The sequence below is a fragment of the Halichoeres trimaculatus genome, unplaced genomic scaffold, assembly GCF_033239565.1.
Source record: "Halichoeres trimaculatus isolate MK-OKI-2021-1 unplaced genomic scaffold, fHalTri1.1 fHalTri1_scaffold_18, whole genome shotgun sequence".
NCBI lineage: Eukaryota > Metazoa > Chordata > Actinopteri > Labriformes > Labridae > Halichoeres > Halichoeres trimaculatus.
In genome coordinates this window covers 16,577,726-16,594,804 of record NW_027437196.1, presented here as the reverse complement: position 1 = coordinate 16,594,804, position 17,079 = coordinate 16,577,726, and the positions used below count along the sequence as shown (strand labels likewise).

The 17,079-nt window shown below is 40.7% G+C and overlaps 1 protein-coding gene across 2 annotated transcripts in view; it reads right to left on the bottom strand.

Annotated features, from left to right (window-relative positions):
* Position 1: 1 nt before the first annotated feature.
* Positions 2-17,079, bottom strand: part of myripb (myosin VIIA and Rab interacting protein b) — a 172,081-nt gene continuing 155,003 nt past the window's right edge. The window contains exons 9-18 of one of the 2 annotated variants that reach the window (XM_074693351.1): positions 16,145-16,313; positions 15,424-15,950; positions 14,984-15,133; positions 13,943-14,722; positions 13,598-13,660; positions 9,156-9,347; positions 8,264-8,425; positions 7,992-8,087; positions 7,355-7,415; positions 2-3,166 (exon numbers count right to left, since the gene is read on the bottom strand). In XM_074693351.1, the coding sequence (XP_074549452.1) occupies positions 3,123-3,166; positions 7,355-7,415; positions 7,992-8,087; positions 8,264-8,425; positions 9,156-9,347; positions 13,598-13,660; positions 13,943-14,722; positions 14,984-15,133; positions 15,424-15,950; positions 16,145-16,313 (2,244 nt within the window). In that variant the 3' untranslated portion in view covers positions 2-3,122. The remainder of the gene's footprint in view (positions 3,167-7,354; positions 7,416-7,991; positions 8,088-8,263; positions 8,426-9,155; positions 9,348-13,597; positions 13,661-13,942; positions 14,723-14,983; positions 15,134-15,423; positions 15,951-16,144; positions 16,314-17,079) is intronic. The other variant, XM_074693352.1, reaches the window with a different exon arrangement.

Below are 17,079 nucleotides of genomic sequence, written 5' to 3'. Positions count from 1 at the left end.
CTTTAATTTTTCAAATTTTATTCATTTCATAATACATTTTCTTTTCTCGGAGTACTGTGGCACATAGAGAATCTGTATTTTTTGCTTAATATTTTCCCCAACATGTCGTATGGATTGCAACAAACGATTGCACATGAAAGTGAACAGCCCGCCTGTGGAGCTGTGCACAGTGAGCCCCATTCACGCTGGATTTAAACAGGAACAAATATTGGAACTGTTTTTAGCTCTGTGTGAATCTCATCATCTCTGAGTATCTGGGGCACAGTTCCAACAGTAAATGAGACTTCCTGCGTGAATCCAGCCCTACAAGTCTTGACAGTTATACACAGCCTCTTGCACACAACACTGAAAGATTGATCAACTATGATTGGGCAATACATACATTATTCTATATCCATCTTTTCACACATATACATATATTAACAAATTGTGTTGAGATAGTATTATTTTCTTTTTACCTTAGAAAAATACAGGACACTGAGAGGACACTGATGATTGGACCCTTGTGGCTGTGCTTCTCATGGGAAATTTTACATCAATTTTCGATAAAACCAGAAACATGCTTTTATACATCGACACCTCTGGATAACAAGATTGACAAAAATACAGGATCAATGTGCAAAAAACCAGAGATGTGTAATGCTGGGATGAAAAGGTCACTGAAAGAAGGGGCAGAGCGTTCATACAGAAAATCATCACACCCTTCAATTCAAGCTGTCCATCACAATATCCAAGTCTTACTTGACATCTGTTTGCATGGCTTACTGAAAGTAAAGAAATAACCCAGAAATGAAAGGCAGTATTCTTAAATCGAGTGTCTACGGAGCACAGGATTTCTCTTCTGTCACGTGTGTTTCTCAACATTTACCATCATCATTGGTGGCAGAACGTCAAATGGTAAATGCAGGCATACACTGAAAGCACTTTGAGTCACCACACTTGAGAGTCTGCTGGGACTGACTGAAGATGGCTCCTGTGACAAAAGAAGAACGCCTTCAATTTGCAATAATACTTATTTTTTTTGAGTGGTATTGCATAAAAACATTTTGTTAAGTAGAAAAATAAATTGCTTGTAACAAAATCATGATATCATGGCATTTTTCGTATAGCCCGTCAGACTTCATTATGTAAAAATACTCAGTGCAACAAAAGAGTTGGAACATGACCTGGTGAAGGTGTAGATACTTTTTGTTCAAAAGAAAGGCCACAATGTTTGAAAGTAAACAGAGAAGAAGAAAATGACTTTGGGTTGAAGAATACTGCATAAGGGCAGGCCGTCAGACCAAACCTGGACGTCAAGCTGAAGGAGATCTGGGTGACCTTTGTCTGACATTCAGACACGAATCACACCATAAACGGACTTCTGTGTGTCTAAGTGTGTTTGTGTGAAAAAAGACATTTTTTTCTACAATAAATGGAGAGATCTGGGCCTATAGTTGGCATTTGCTTTAGGAAGTTGAAGTAGGTCTAAACCTTGGGGTATGATGCTTATTCATTTAACCTTTATTTAATCTCAAGATGTCACTGAGCGCATCATTAGATTTAAATGTGTACACCTCTCTTGAGTCATTCATGGGTGTATTTTTCTGACGTTTTATGAGATTTCTTTCTTTTTGTTCTCAATTTTGAGCTTCTGCAGAGTTATTTCTGTTCCAAATCAGCCTTTATTTTAACCCTAATTAAACATGGTTCATGCTGTGATTGGCTGGTGCTGTATGTCTTAAATTTTTAAAACCTAGGCTATGGCCACATGTAACTGAGTATCTGGGAAACCGCATATATTTTTATACTTTTAGGCCTGTCATCCACACGAAAGCACAGTTTTACGTTACTATAGGCAATGTTCTCTGAAAAACTCTGGCCAAAGTAAAGATTTTGGAAAACTCTGGTTAAATGGTTTCGTGTACGCGCCAGGAAACAGAGTTTTCTGGTTCTCAAACGACACAGCTGAATTTCCAAGGTTCCTTCTGATTGGATGGCACAGGTTTTACATTAAAAACACTGCCAAATATATAATACGGGTTTGGCAGACTTGAAGCCGCACTTATCAGAAGGTTTTCTTGGTGTGTGTGGATAAAAGTATTTATAAAAACAAACATGAGAGATATTCGTTTTTGAAAATACTCGGCTACGTGTGTACAACGTCATCGGTTAACACTTGATGGTTTGTTCACCTCATGCCATGGACTAATATGACCTAAGAGCAGGAGCTCTGAATGGAGAAGAACTAAGCTTTGTCAACTGGAAAAAAACTGTTATGTCCCCAAATGTCTATTCAATTATTCTTTCAGACTGCTTTTCAGCTTTTTGGTAAAGGTTTCCCAAAAGTACATTAAGTCTTGTTTTTACCATTTTGCAATTTCCAGTGTCTAGGAGAAGGGACAAAAATGTTTTGGGGAACAATGCATGACTTAAAACTATTTTCTGTCTTGGGTTATGATGCTTAAAATGGTAAAAGTGTTACAATCATTCTACAAATAAGCTTCTATTGTCTGATAGCTGAGTGTGTTTGAGTCTTTGAGTGTGAAAATAGACAATCATCCAAAAAAGCTCTGACGGGAGTTTGAAGTATGATACGATTCCTCGTGACATTTCATTTGGTGTGAAAGAAGATGCAGTATAAAACACAGCTCAGCCTCTTTTTGGGACACTGAATCACAGAAAGTTTCACATGATTAATCCACATCTTCATTGTACAGTAAATCACAATACTCTTGCAAACAGATAGAAAAAGGTGATGAGAGTTATTTTGTCTGTACAGGTTGTTTTCTCTGTCGAGTCGTGAGGAGTGGATGCAGGTTTTAAGGCAGAGACGCTGACAGTCGAGTCCTCCTTGCTTGTTGTTGTTGTGTGCGTGATGAGCAGGAGGAAATGACGATCAAAGTGGAAAAGAGGATGGTCAGTCGTGTCCTCTGAGGGGTTTTTGACTGATGTGGTTCCATGCCGGGCTGACAGCTGAGGACTGAGGGCTGAGTGCTTGGTGGGTCACACAGGGCAGGTGTTGGCCCCTGCTTGGCCTGGAGTTGGAGGCGGACACTGGGTCAAGGCACTGGATGGGAGGGCCCCCACGTCCCTGGGGCTCTGGAGTGGCCCTGAGGGACTTGTTGTGCTGCTGACTGCCGTTATGGCCGAAACGCTTTTACCTGCTGCTCTGGCTCTGATTTTTCTGCAATGCAAAAAAAAATCCAAAGCATCAAGAGAAGTTATATTTTTAAGTTACTTTTTCTGGAATTGAAGATTTTACTGGGTAAGAAAGCTGGAGAGTAATGAGGGACACCGGAAGCAGTGAGCAAAGTATGACCCACAGCAAAATGTTAGGTATCAAAGTCAAACATGTACTGCACGGGTCTCTCTGATCGTGTTTTAGCGTAATCCAGTTCTTTCCTTAATAACCAACAGTTTTTGGTCAGACTGGGTACTTCTGAGTGCCAGACACATGATTCTAACAATGGTATTCCCATAGACTGTAAAAAAAATGGACATCTGCTTGCTTTGCTCGAAGTGAGGTCTCCACAAAGACTGCTCCCCCTGGTGGCTGGCTGCAGCAAAGGTTCAAAAATACGGCTCTCCAGCCATTCCAGATGGGCTGTGGTCAAACTTGAAAAAATTAATACACCTCGTAGAAATGTTTCTCACGTCTGATTGTTGTGGTGATTTGAAGATATCATTTGGCTGTCTTGTATTCAAGTCTCTGTTTTTCTAAAAAGTTTCATTTTCATTAGTTTTAAGAGGTTAAAAACGAGGCTTTACGTAACGTTACGACAGATAACGTTCTCGTGTATTTTTTCCGGGGATTGTAAAATATGTTGGGAGGTAGCGTCAAGAAGTGATTGGACTCTCGAAAGAAAAAAAAAATACTATTTTTGTCCCCCAGCTCCACTCAGATTCTCCCAGAATTCTTCATCGTCTCTAATGCGCAGACTCTGGCTGTAAACTGCTACAATGGTGGCACCTGTGATGGGGTATTTTGGCTTCAAAACCATTCAATGATAAATGGTGGAGCCACGCTGTCCACTCTATATACAGTCTATGGGTATTCCTCAAGGAAGTATCCCTGGGTCTATTCTGTTTTCACTGTCCATGCTTCCACTTGGTCACATCATCTCTTATCCCCATGTCAGGTATCATTTTTATGCAGATGACCCCCAACTCTACATTTCTGCCTCACAACACAACCCAAATATCCTCATAGTCTGTGATTCTGATAACCAAGTTTGGATGAGTAAAAACTTGTAAAAACTGTAAAGTAAAAAAAAAAAAAAAAGTATTCTTTTTGTAGGTTCCAGAGATGAACCACAGACCATGCTGGGAGGTTCCAAAAATCAGGCCAATGAAACATAAAAAAAAACATGAGAATGGCTTTGGATTCAGATTTTCATTTTAATACTGATTAAATCAAAGTCAAAAGTAGTTCAATGTATTATCTTAGTAACATTGCAAGGTCAGACTTTTTATCATTGAAAGATGCAGAAATTTTAAATCATGCCAGATTTTTAATTTGAACACTAAAAAACAATCACAAAACTCCTCCTTCAAACTCTGCACCAGCTCCCTGTGTCTTTTAAATGGATTCAAAGGCTTTTGTGCTTGATTTTAAAGCTCAACAAAGCCTTGCTCCCCTATTAACTGCTGATCTTAATTCATTATATATTCAAGTCAAATCACTGACTGAAGTACTCCACTTCTCCCCTTTATGCTTAAGGGCATAAAAACAGAAAGCTGAATTCTCTGCTCCTGGACATTAAAACAGTAAGCACTTTGGGTGTTTTTAAAAGTAAGCTTAAAACCTACCTTTTTAATCTGGCCTTCAACTTTAGGTAATATCTTTTGGGCCCTTGAATGCATTCTTAACAATATTTCTTGTACTACAACTGTTTACATAATTTTATCTTCTTTTGTTTCATGGTTTTTATCTGATCTCATTATTCTAATATATTCCTGATTTTATTTTTAAGGATTTCACAAGTATTTATGTTTGAATGTATGAAAGGTGCTGTATTAGTAAAGATTAGTTCAGGGTTAAGTTGAGTTTAAACATCAGGCTTAAAAAAATCTGCTAAAACTCTGGGGATGTCCACAAAAAGGGAAACTATTACTCAGATATGATGAAAATGTCAGGTGACTTTTCTACCCAAACATATACTTCCAGCATACTGTATGGTGGACTGATAGAAAGACATACTGTAAGCTGGAATCACTGATATGATTAGGGGCCTGATTTTGTCCCATTGTCCTGCTCTGCTGCCTGTGGGGAGCTGTGCTGAAAAAAGCCACTGTTAATCAAAGCTATTGTGAGGATGCTGGTGAAGAAAAAAACGAGACCAAAATGAAAACAAAGAAGTCCCCAACAGAAAAAAACAGGCCATTCACAGACATGAAAAGGAACCAACTTCTTGTTGGTTGATAAAACAGCCTTGCCTCCTGTACTGTGTCTGTTTCCATTCTGTTGCTTTACATCTAATGGAGCCTTTCAATTACTCTGTCTCTTTCCAACCACTGAATTCATTTTACATCCATTCAGAGGCCGGCATCTTTTTTTAGGGACAAGTACAAATGTGTGATTTGAACTAAAGGTAAGTAAGTGTTCCTTCAGCTCTCACCAGCTGTCTTTGTATGAACACATCAGCGGGGTATGTGTATATAAGGCTTGCACATGATTAGCAAAGTATAACATTGTATAGTGTTTGAGTCAGCTCAGGTTGATGGTCTCACTGTACTTTTACATAACCTCCAGAAGACTGGTAAGATCAGGGACGTGCAGCAGGTCCACGCGTCTCAGCAGTGACCTTCGTAACACTGTAGATTTGTAGTCACCTTTCACATCTGAAACACTTTTGTTTCAATTAGTTTATACTACTGGCAGCACCAAGAGCGAAAAGTGGTATCTGGCATACCGCTTGTGGCTGAGTGGAATATGGCAGTTCTCTAGTGGGATATTCCAGTTTGAAAACTGGTATGCCACTTCCTTGGTGTCATTTCCAGTTTTCAAACTGGAATGCCAGTTCCACCAGTGGTATGTCACTCATCTAGGACTGGTATTTTCTTATGTCTGACACCAGGTGCTGCTCTAAAAGGCATGTCTTTATAAGACGGACTGTTGTAGTTTCATTGAGATTTATAATTTTAGCAGTAATGAGGATCATGTGCAAAGAAAAATTGTGATATGATTATTTGTTGTATTTACAGACCACCAAGTTCGAATCTGAACAGCTTCATCACATATGCTGGAGATCTTTTCTCAGATATTGGGCAGAAAAAAGGTTTAATCTGTGGTATTACTAACATTGACTTACTAAACCCAAATAAACACTAGCTACAAGGAGAAACCGGGTGCAGCGGTTCCATGAACATATTTAAGAAAAAAAAAAAATGTCAAAATGACCTTTAACGGATATGAAGATGATAATAGCTAAGTGTGTATCATTCAAAATTGTCAAGACTGAAGAATGCTGAAATGTAAATATGTGGGTTTGTTTGGTCTGTAAGACAGCAGGAAGGACAAAATGTTCCAAAACAATGATAGTGAATGAAGTGATGTTGTCAGACAAGTGATGGACATTAACGATCAAATATGGACACTAAAAGACAATCAAGAATTATGTCATACATCTGTAAATGGAAGCAAAACTCATAATAATCTGATGAAATGTGAAAAAGAGGAGACTAAATATTGAGGAAATGGGGACGGGACTAGATAAGCTCTGCTTCTCCCGTCTTCCCTTTTTCGGACATGTACAATGTGATCATCTATTGAAAATGTGTGATATTGTATAAGTGTACTGACATAACCGAAATATGATAGAAAATAAAATAAAATCATAAACTGCTTTAAAACGTGACTTTGTGAGAGGTGGCGCGATGTCTTTACCAAGAATTGATTTAAAAAACAACAACAACAACTTGTAGAGCACTTCGTTCTGTAGTTTAAACTGTACAAAAATCATAAAGTTTCATTGTTTGATTTCATGATTCACACACGTGTACAGTAGGTGGCGGTAAAATTCTTAGTTGTTTGCAGTCAAAGGCAGAAGTTTTTTAGCATAAAAAATGCATAAACAAAACATGAATTAAAAATCTGTTTGCTAATGGTCTTATTTGCTTTTGTAAGCCTCACTTTTAATTTCAGTCCCTCCCATAACCCATTGGTACTCTTCACAGGAGCTCTAAGTTTTTTTTCTGTGTATTTATTATCTTTCCCTGGACTTAAGACTCCTTGTATTTCTTTATTTCCTGCCAATTTGGACCCCTGTAGAATTAGTTATGCCCCAGTCTCCTGCCTTATACTATCTGGTCTCTACATACCATTTTTCTATCATTTATTTTTTTGTATTTTATAAAAAAAAAGTCTTTGTACCTTTCATTGGAGGAGCTGGAAGTTTTCTCCTTTGATGGCGTGATGAGTCCAGAGTTTCAGGCTGAAATCAGAAAGCATTTTATTTACTTCATACAGAGTACAAATGGATAAAACATCCTGACTTGCAGCTGCTTTATGTCTAAGCTAAACTAACATAGCAGCATAAGATATAGTATCAGGCTCAGTAACTCCTACATGCAGAAATTATAAGAAAATATGTTTATCCCCTGGTCAGAGCCTGCAGGTGGATGCCAGGGAAGTGATGGGGCTGAAAGCCAGATGAAAGTGCTAATGGTAGATCAGAAAGTTGGGGTCTTTAAAAGATGCCAAAATGGGAGGATACATGAAAAAAAGAATGGTGGAGAATGATGTATGAAAAGTAACTGGATGAACTAGCTCACAGCCTTTTCTGAGTTAAAGCTTTTTGTTATTTAAGTACCACTGAGTGGAGGTAAATTTGTTACATATCCACAAAACCTCAGTGATAGATACCACAGCTTTATTTTACAATTCCTCAATGTGCTATTGGTCTCCCTCAGGCAAATGTTAAGAGACAAGTAGTCACTCAACCCAAAATATGAGAAGCTGTGTGTGTGTGAAATGTTGGTGACTTGTGTCTGTGAGGGTTTAGCATTACCTTAGCCTTTGGCTTGAACTTTGAGAAGCGATTGCAGGCAGTCACATTCAACCCAGCTGTTTTTAGAGCGGATATCCTGGACTCAATGTTCGATATCTGTAATGGTGAAATAGAATTAGTTAAAATATAGAACAGACAATACAAATTCAGCCATAGCTCTGTTTGAGTTCAAAGTAAAAAGCCCCCAACTTTTTCATACTTTTTATTCTGTAGAAACCAATCAAATGATCCCCTCTCAAAACAAACATGGTAAGACAGCTGCCCTCCAGTACCTGTAGTTCAGACTGCTGAACCTGAGCGGCTGCAGTGGCCACCTGGTCCTCCAGGAAGGCCAGCTCTGTGTCTGTGGTGCCACTGTTAATGTTGCGAGCACAATGCTCCAGGTCTCCTAGCGCTCCTTCAAGCCCGTACACGGCACCAGCAGCCAAATACACCTGTAAAGAGACAAGAGGCAAGTTTACAAAAGTTGTGAATCTCAAAACTGGGCTTAAGCTCTTTTGAAAGTCTTTTTCTGAGTTTCTTGTATCCAGCTGTAAAAACTGGCGACTAATTTTGTTTCTTATTGTCTACCGGCCTCCTGGCCCATACTCTCAATTTCCCTCTGATTTTTCAGAGTTTCTTTCCAACATCGTTCTTCTTTCAGATAAAATCATCATCGTTGGTGACTTCAGTATTCATGTGGACGTTGTTGATGATAGTCTTTGTTTTGCCTTCACGTCATTACTGGATTTTTGGGGTTTTGCACAGTCTGTGAACCATCCTACCCATTGCTTTAACCACACCTTTGATCTTGTTTTTGCTCATGCCGTGGAACCCGTCAACTTCTTACCACAGAATCCGCTCAACACTCTCTCCTCTATCTGTCTCTCTCTAACCCTAACACAGACGAGGCAGATGTCTGTCTAACATGAGTTTGGTTCTGTCCGAGGCTTCTGCCAGTTAACTTGCTAAATGCTGCAAAGTCCTGTACACATGGTGGATTAAGATAAGACTGCTTATCTTGTCTTGATGTTGGGTTTCTACTAATAAAATTTTATTAACATTAACAGGTCTAGGCCTGTGAATGTTTTTGTAAAGTGTCTTGAGATAACATTTGTTATGATTTGGTGCTACACAAATAAAGACTGATTGATTGAATGATTGATAAGGTGCCAGTAAGCTTACATTCTCCTCCATCTTGGTCAATCTCTGGTCAAGCCTGCGGGCCTCCGCGCTGTTGGAGACCGGAGAAACACACGTGGAGTCGGACGGAGTGACGCCCTCGCCTCCTGCCTCGCCTATCAGCTCCTCTGTGGCGTTCAAAACCTTCAGCACCTCTGTGGTGATGCTGCAGAGGGAGGCTGCAGAGTACTTCTGCTGTTGTTGGAAAACATACATCCCCCATGTCACACACACACACACACACACACACACACACACACACACACACCGAACACACACACACACACACACACACACACACACACACACACACACACACACACACACACACGGACACACCCAAAGGCAAACACAGATTATACATCAGTAAGTTATTGACATGAAACACCCTAACTAAAAACATTCATGGTTTAAAGTAATAAACGTATATTTAGTTTTGAACTGATAAGAGCAAAACAACCAGATGAACATCTCCTTATAAAATCTGTAAACACCACATTAAGGAAAAAGAGCTTAATGTAGCATAAAAAACAAAAGCAATAATAGAAATCTTTCATTTAAAATTTATTTTTAATGTATTAAAATTATTAAAGTAAGAGAAAGGCGTGCAAAGAAGGAGATATAAAATTGCTTCATAGTACTCAAAGGAAAGGCTCTTCCTATGTTGCTTGTTTTGTGCATATCTACATCTTTAAAATGAGCAATGAGGATGTGCAAAACAAAGAACTGGAGGTGAGAAAAGCTGCGGTAAGTCTGGAGGAGGTGGAAAGGAAGTAAACAAGGTTTTGAGACAAAGCAGTGGGAGTGATTGATCTTTACATTTTAGGGCTCTGAACAGGGTAAGCACACCGCAATGAATAGAATATCCCTTATTACTACAGCCTACTTCAAAAAGTGGGCTGCTGGGTAATAACTTTTGTGTTGATAAGTTCAGCTCCTTAATGAGGGAATACATCAGCTGTCCTCAATCACGTGCACAGAAAATGCTTGGCTGTACATCTGTCATAGAAATAAACCCAAATGAGCATGAGCTGATGAAGTGTCATTTTTATATTAAAAAGTAAAAATGGTACATGTGGTTCCAAAAAAGATCAAAAATGTGTGAAATGTCACACACACTCAGCTAATTAATTTTAAAGTGGGTTAACAAATTCATTGACGGAGATCTGTCTGCATCATTTCAAGAAGCTTTAAATAGACGTTAATGAAAAACATGTTATTCATTCTATTTACTGCCAGTCAGTGTCTCCATAATCTGGAGCAGCTTGTTCATCCAAATTCAAGCATGTTTCCAAATTCAGACTGCCAGGGTAGAAAAATAATTAAATGCTGAAGATGCCTAATAAAGAAAGCTGTTGGGATTTTCTGAAAAGCGAAATGGCAAGAAAGAAAAAAAAGGCAGTGAAGAGAGACAGATGTAATTCAATAGTGAATCAATCACGGGCTGAAGTCTTGATTAGCCAGATCGGAGCCGTATTGACCCATCTCTGTCGTGGCAGTCTGAAAGGTAAAGTGTCAGCTGGTGGGAATGGACAGGAGATGAAGGCCAATGATTTGAAAGAAACAGAATACAATGTAAAATGAGAGATGAAAGGTAAAAAACTGAACCTCTTATCCTTTAGGAAGCATCATCCTTTCAGAGGTATTGACTGGAGTTGGTCAATGGAGCAACGTAAGAGAGTCTGATGTCCTCATCTACTCCAAAGAACGAGGCCATAACCACGCAGATCATAGAGTCTGACATGCACGCGTGTGTCTTTTCAGTACTTCTCTCCACATTAAGAGAGAAAAATAACTTTGTATGAACTGAGTTCCACTGTGTAAACTTTTATCATTTTTCTTGGATTTGTGAGGTACAACAAAACTAGAGTAATTTGCAGAGGAAAGTTATACCTTCATATTTCAAATGGGGTAGTTAAGGTGTGGTTTTAAGAACAGGTGGCTCTGATTGATGAGCTCTTTAATAAGTCATAGGACAAGAGATGTGTGAGATGGGAATTATGGATGGCATGGTAGCAATTTTGTTCAGTTTGGCAGCGGACTGAAAGAGGATAATGTCTGATTTTTTTGTTTATTTTGAGGCAGGTGGCTGGCATTCAGGCTTGTATAGAATTTTATCAGTATTTGACTCAGTGAAATTTTAAACTTAGATGTGACTGTTCCAGTACTGCTGATGACAGTGGCGGCTGCTGGTCATTCAAGGAGGGGAAGCTATTTTTTTCTGGCTTACATCATAAATTTGTTTATTTATTTATTTAAACCTAAATTCTACCCTCCGTTCCTTTTCAAGAAAATGAACTGTGACCCTGTTGTACCAACCAGGTGTTTTTTCCAGGGATTTTACCAGTGTTCTCTCAACGCTCGTCATTTTTAAGAAAGGTAAACTTGCTGGGGATTGATAAAGCCTCCGGATCAGTCCAGAACAACTGAGAATATGCTCCAGTTGAGGGTTATACTTCAAAATCACTGACTGGCTCATTTCACTGTCAATCAAAAAGGAATTCGGCCTCAGACAGATCATCCGATCATCATGCAGAAGCCCAGCGTCCAGGCCAGCCCACTGCCTCATAGACCCTCAGAGACGCTGAGCGTCCGATGGGGGGGACAAAGCCCAGGGTTTATCCAATGACCATCCAGTTTCCACAGTGGAACAACCCACTCTACGCTTCCCCGCTGAAGTCAGAAGACGCTCAGCGTCCGACTGTGTTAAAACGCTGAGACGCTGCGAGGATCAATGAAAAGGAGGTGGACCCAGTTACCTGTGATAGGTAGCTGATTCTGAACAAAAGATGAAGGAATTCTAGCGCATATTTTGTCAATAAAATGTACACACAGCAGAACATATCACCAATTTTTTTGGGGAAATTTTAGAGGAAGCTGAGCTACCCTTGCAGTCTTAGAGCAATCGCAACTGGTTGATGATTAGGAAGACGTAGATGATAATCAATAGAGGACCAAATACCAAGACGTAGATGATAATCAATACAGGACCAAGAACTAAACCCTGAGGGATCCCATGGCACAAGGCACAACACTGTGTTGAAAAATTAAGCCAATGGTCGTTTTCATATTGCCATCCCCATGCAAGATGCCTCATCTCCAATATGTCACACACTAAGACAGAACGGTGGAGCGAGGTCATTCTGCTGCTGATAAGGTGATCGTCACTGAAGTGTAACTAAGGCGAAAGCACTGTGTGTACGCAGGTCTGAATATTTATGTCTGTGTATCACAATGCCAAATCCCATGCAGTGACACCAATACAGGCTCATTTTAGATCAAATGCACAAGCGCTAAAGTGTAGCTGTGGTGGAACTCTGTTTTGGCACTGTTGAAAATCCCATTGTGTAAGAAACTAATGTTTTTGACCTAATAGACATTTTTTTTGGCTTAAACCCTATTAAAACAACTGAGTTATGCACGGTAAGTCATAGTTAGAGGCATGGCTGATTTGAATGAGAAGACGACCTGGTGACTCACATCTGTAGGATATATAATGCTACATTATTAAGCAGTGAGTGATGTTAATGAAAGTGTTTCCTGGTTTTATTAAGTCTATGTTCTTAAGATGCAGATGCGTGGGGCGACTGTTTATAAAGGTATACATGTTAAGGCATGAGTTGAAAGTGGATTGGTAGAGGTATTTTTCTTTTTTACCTCTATATAGTTTGTGCCGTTGGACAGTTCAACTATTCAGACTGAACTCATTTTTTGTAGCAGACTGTTCACATTTTTATTTCTTTTTTTTTTTGCATCTGATTCAAAAACTTCACCGTCATGATCACGTTTTCTCCATTCCAAATCAAACTGAGACACCAGGTCTAAAGGGTGTGGGGAAAATCTGAAAAATTGAATGAATGAGTACATACTCATTGTGAGGGGGAACCATTACTCGTATATAACCCTCATAATGAGCATAGCTAATAACCTACATTGACCCACAGGACTAAGAGCTCATAAGCACGTGAGTGCGGTTACGTGTGTGAGTGCATGAGGGGGCGGGGGGCCTGTATCGTGTGTGTATCTATTTGTCCGACTGAGTGTGGGTTTCTACTTGGTCATGTGATCCTGAATGGAGCGGATTCACCACACTCAAATTGTTGAAATTGGAATCATGGCGTTGACATGAAAGATAAATGATACATACATCACAAAACGTGGGAAGTTTCCAGATTTGGACCAAACTATCAACAATTTCAGCAGACACTGGGAAGTTCAATATTGTGGGTTATATTAAAAGGATGGAAAATTCTCACTAAATCCAACAGCCAGGAAAATTTGTCCCTAGCTGCACAATGCTGTCTCCATTTGTGTGTTTACAAAGTTAAACTAAAAAAGGAAGTTTTTTTCCGACAAACTGAAAAAGCCTGAGAAAACTTCAATGACACAAGACACATAGGACAAGACCTGGTAAGCATCCTTCCCTGTCCTGGTTGTTATCTCACCTGCTGTAAGAGAGAGGAGAGCAACTGAAGCCTCTGCTGTTGCTCCAAGTCATTCTGTCCCTCCTGATACACACACAGGAACAAACACACATCCACAAAGCAACACACAAGCCAGACGAGAAAAAGAAAGGAAGCACAGAGGACACAGGATGAGGGACAGAGAGGGACAGCCATGATTTACACATTGTACAAGAAAAGAGAAAGAGGAAGACGAGAAGATGGAGAGCTACTGAGATAAAAAGGGGACATGTTTTGAGACAGACTCTATTGTCTTAACAGGGCAGAGACAAAAGCAGACAGTGAGCAGCAACATAAATCAATCTGGTGCACTTTCATTTATCTTACCTGGTTGTCTGACAGCACCCCCTCCTGGGATGAAGGTGTAACAGCAGGCGTACTTGCGCTGGATCCACTCCTCTTTGCTCCCACTCTCTGCTCCGCGTCCTTCTCCACATCTCTCCTCTCATAGAGTCTCTTACTCTGTCTGCTCAGCTCTCTTTTGTCCACTCTCTTGTACTCATGCTCGTCCAGTCTCTCTTTCAAGCTTTCAACCCTCTTCTCTAACCTCCTCTCTTTGACTCTTCCTTCTTCTCTCACTGAATAACTCTTAATTAGTCTGTCACCTCTCCTCATCTCTTGTCCGTTGACTTGGACTGTTTCGCCTATTTTTTCTCTCTCCTTAAAGCTGGTTTTGCCTCTTAATCTTTCGAGAACCCTCAGCCTCTCTCTGTCTGTGTCTTTAGGCCTCTGTCTGTCGTTCTCTCTATCCATCTGTTTGTCCGCAGGCCGCTTTCTGCACTCCTCCTCCTCTGATGAGCTGCTGTCTTTGCTGTTGGCACGGCTGACCAGCTCGCTGATTCTGGATCGTAGCTCCTCTTCCAGGGGGTCTACAGGCCCTGGGCTACTGGGTGAGTGCCGGGACCCCGGAGCCAGTGGATGGGTCTGTGGGGAGCTGAGTGCGACTGAATTTTGGACCATTGTGTGGAAGTCTTCTGGCTCGGGTGTCATGGCATCTAATTTGAAGGCCTCTGGTGCAGCTGTGGCCATTGGCATACTGTCAGGTGCTGACGGTTCCTCATTCTTACCCCTCTTCAGGAGGGCGTTGAGTAGATACCCACCGTTCTCCTTCAGGGGACAGGAAAACAGACAGAAATACACAACAGGAAGTAAAAAAAAAGGAAGAATTAACACCTCCACCAGCATGAAACATCACTATCAAGCAAAACTACAGAGAACAAGTGAGCAGATCATTGAGTCTTGATTGTATCATCAAACAGAATTTTACTCCCACTCTGTAACACATTGGCAAATTGGGAACTGAGTCAGTAAGTATTAAGGATTTTTCAGAAAACGCACACTAGTGTGAGTACAAGCGTGACATTTTACCTGCACTAACGGGTAGACTGTCTGTGCATGAGTCTGGCTGCCAGTCCTGCTCCGCTCTGATGACGACTCTCTCTTGCTTTTCCTGCGTCGCCTCGATCTTCTGATGTGATCATTCTGCCTCTCCTCAGCCTCGCTGCTGTCTCCCATCACCTGAGGAAAAGGTTGGAGAAGAAGAGCATGAGCTACTATACAACTTTGAGGAACAAAATATTTGATCAGGTGAAGGGTTTTATTTTTAAACTCACCACACCTTAGTTAAAACACATTTAAACTTGCAACATTTTTGTCATGTGTGCAGTTACGATCTTGTGATAAGTTTTTAGCTGGTTATGGAACAGACTAAAAAAAAGGTGATGCCTGTTTGTGAGCACAAAAAAGAAAAAAAAACAGATAAAAGGTATGGAAACATAACTACCCAAGTCAAAATTAAGCAAAATCACCTTTGGGTTGAAGTTGACATCCAGCGCCTCTGAGTGGTGGGGGTAGGGAGTAAAGTTCTGCTGCAGGTGTTGGTGGTAGAGCAGGGGGTGATGAGGGTGCAGGTGTGTGTCTGGCGGTCCTTTCTTCCTCAGGTGGTTGGAAGGCGGTTTGCGAGGACATGCAGACAGCACAGATGAGGCCTCTGAGTCTGAGTTGAGGGTTTCTGTGTTGGTGAACTGGCCCGATGATGGAGATGTGATGGGGAGATGCTGCGTGTACGTCCACTCAGGGTCGTGCTGAGAGTCCGTGTAGTAAGTATCATCGGACAGTTTGCGCCGGAACTGCCTCAGTGCTACGCCCCAGCAGCCTTCGTCACCCTCCTCTGAGTCTGAACCCATCTCGTCGTAGGCCGAGATGACGCCGGATTCTTTTTCCAACACGCTGAACACCAGACTCTTCCTCTTGGTTAGCAGGCTGGGCCGGGAGAGCTGGGAGCTGTGCAGAGCGATCCAGTTACCGTCTGGGCTGTGGAGCACTGAGGATGCACCTGAGAGAACGCAAAAAGGAGAATTCACATTGTCTCTTAAAAACCAATGCATCCTTGGTTAAGCAAATTATGTGTCACCTGAAGAAACAGAGAGAAAACTCATTTGTCATCACAGTGCTGATTGTGCCTGAAAAGAATTTATTCAGACCTAATAGGAATGTTATCAATTTGAAGTCTATTGGTGTGATATTTACTGGAGTTGTCCAGGCGGTCGACACTCCTCCAGCTTGGTAGAGAGGTAGCCTTGCCCTCCCTTTTCAGGGATGCGTAATCTTGCAGGCTGCGTCCCACCCCTGCACCCTCCTCGTCTGGGCCCTTCTCTGGGGAGTCGTCACTGGTGAGGGAGAAAGCTGAGCGGGATCTCTGCAAGGACAGAAACAAAAGGGGCTATGAACATCTACACTCTCTAATTAGAGTTCAAATAAAACATACATGAGAAGAAAGAGCAAGATGTTTTTCTCAAAGGAGATAAAAATGTTTGGCTGAATAAACATTGGTCATCGGTCTTCTCTTAATTTGGCTTTTGTTGAGTCTTAACAGGCCCTCCAGCTCCAGACAAATTATTACTGCTTGAACAGAGAGAGCAGTGCTGTGGCCAAAGAGAGTCACACATAATTGCCTCGTATAATAATTACATAATATAAAGGAAAGCATTTAGTCCATCTGGCTGATCTATTTTCTGCTTTAACGTTGATTGACTGTGAGGTAATGTTCTGACCAGCAGGGGGGGCTACAAAACAACAAAATAAAACTCCCAGTAGCAGCTCTACAAGGTAGTTCTGATTTTACATGTTTGTGTGTTTTAAAGAGATCTTGATGTTGTTAAATATCTTTAAACTTGAGACATTTTTCCAGTCCTCCAACAGATCTATCTTGAGGGTGAATTCTGCGCTAAGATGAATCAGTTTTGTTTCTTAGAGAACAATCAGTGTTTGTAGGCATGCAATTAAATCTGATCTTAATATAACATCCCAGTAGGACGACTGCTTTGGATACAAGTTTGGTCTAATCTGAGTTTTTTATGTAAAGAAAATGTAAAGAAAACATGAATCCTTGAAATGTGTGGGACTCAGGATTGAGATTACCCCCAGCGTTCACATTGAAGCAGCACTGATTTAACCACACACTT